The 1,111-nt window shown below is 49.2% G+C and overlaps 1 protein-coding gene across 1 annotated transcript; it reads left to right on the top strand.

Annotated features, from left to right (window-relative positions):
* Positions 1–446: 446 nt before the first annotated feature.
* LOC112142123 (laminin subunit gamma-1-like) lies at positions 447–1,108 on the top strand (the record flags this gene model as incomplete). Its single annotated transcript, XM_024265361.1, has 3 exons — positions 447–559; positions 629–850; positions 930–1,108. Coding segments are annotated over 3 exons (514 nt in total), but the record flags the coding sequence as incomplete, so codon positions are not given.
* Positions 1,109–1,111: the final 3 nt, after the last annotated feature.

Genomic DNA, 1,111 nt, shown 5'->3' with positions numbered 1-1,111 from the left:
TGTCATTTTGACATCAGTATCTTTGCAACCCCACATGAATAATTTGATCATATCTGCCTATTTCAATACAGCAAATATCCATCCTCTCCAGACCTCCCTAACCCCATTCCATCTCTCTTCTTTCACAACCTTCTTTATTTTGCCTTTTTTAATATTTGCAGTTTATTTGTATTCATGTAAAATAACCATAGATTAGGATTATGATCACTTATTATCCTATCTGTAGTAATCTGGATTTAACTATACCTTTTTAAATGAACAACCATTGAAAATCCATTTTCTAGTTTGACTGGATTAGTTTGGTGTGTTAAATGATCCTTTTTTTAATCCTGTGATGTAATAATCTTATCAGTTTAAAATCAGAAGATAATCTGAGTTTATTCAAACAGATTTTAAGATCTTTATAATCATCTGTTCTAACCCAAACTGTTCTGGTTCTGGATTAGGCTCCATGACAGCACCGACTACCCCTGGAGGCCGCACGTCAGTCACTCCGACTTCCAGAAGCTTCTCCAGAACCTGACAGCCATCAAGTTCCGTGGCACCTACAGCGAGAGGAGTACGTAACGCCGGCTCAGCCCGCTGCGGTACGAATGTTCTGCCATCGCTCTAACCAGTCTGTCTGCAGGTGCCGGGTTCCTGGATAATGTGTCCTTAGTGACGGCGAGGCGGGCTCCGGGTGTGCCGGCCCGTTGGGTGGAGCAGTGCACCTGTCCCCAGGGCTACCAGGGTCAGCACTGCGAGCAGTGCACGTTGGGATTCCGGCGTGCTCGCCCGGAGCTTGGTGCCTTTAGCTCCTGCGAACCCTGCAGCTGCAATGGACACAGTGACGCCTGCAACCCCAACACCGGTACTGCTGCTGCTTTGGTTGGCACGTGGCACTTCTTGAGTTTTTGGTGCTCACTCTCAGCACCCATCTGTCCCTGCAGGAGCGTGCGACTGTCAGCATAACACTGCTGGGCTGAGCTGTGAACGCTGCAAGGACGGTTTCTACGGCGACGCCACCCAGGGAACGTCGAACGACTGCCAGCCCTGCCCCTGTCCAGCGGGAGCCACCTGTGCCATTGTGCCTTCAACCAGAGAGGTGGTGTGCACCAACTGTCCCCCTGGA

Source organism: Oryzias melastigma, unplaced genomic scaffold (genome assembly GCF_002922805.2).
Source record: "Oryzias melastigma strain HK-1 unplaced genomic scaffold, ASM292280v2 sc02269, whole genome shotgun sequence".
In the NCBI taxonomy this organism is placed as follows: domain Eukaryota; kingdom Metazoa; phylum Chordata; class Actinopteri; order Beloniformes; family Adrianichthyidae; genus Oryzias; species Oryzias melastigma.
Note: the sequence above shows the minus strand (reverse complement) of the source record. Positions and strands in the feature narration are given on the sequence as shown.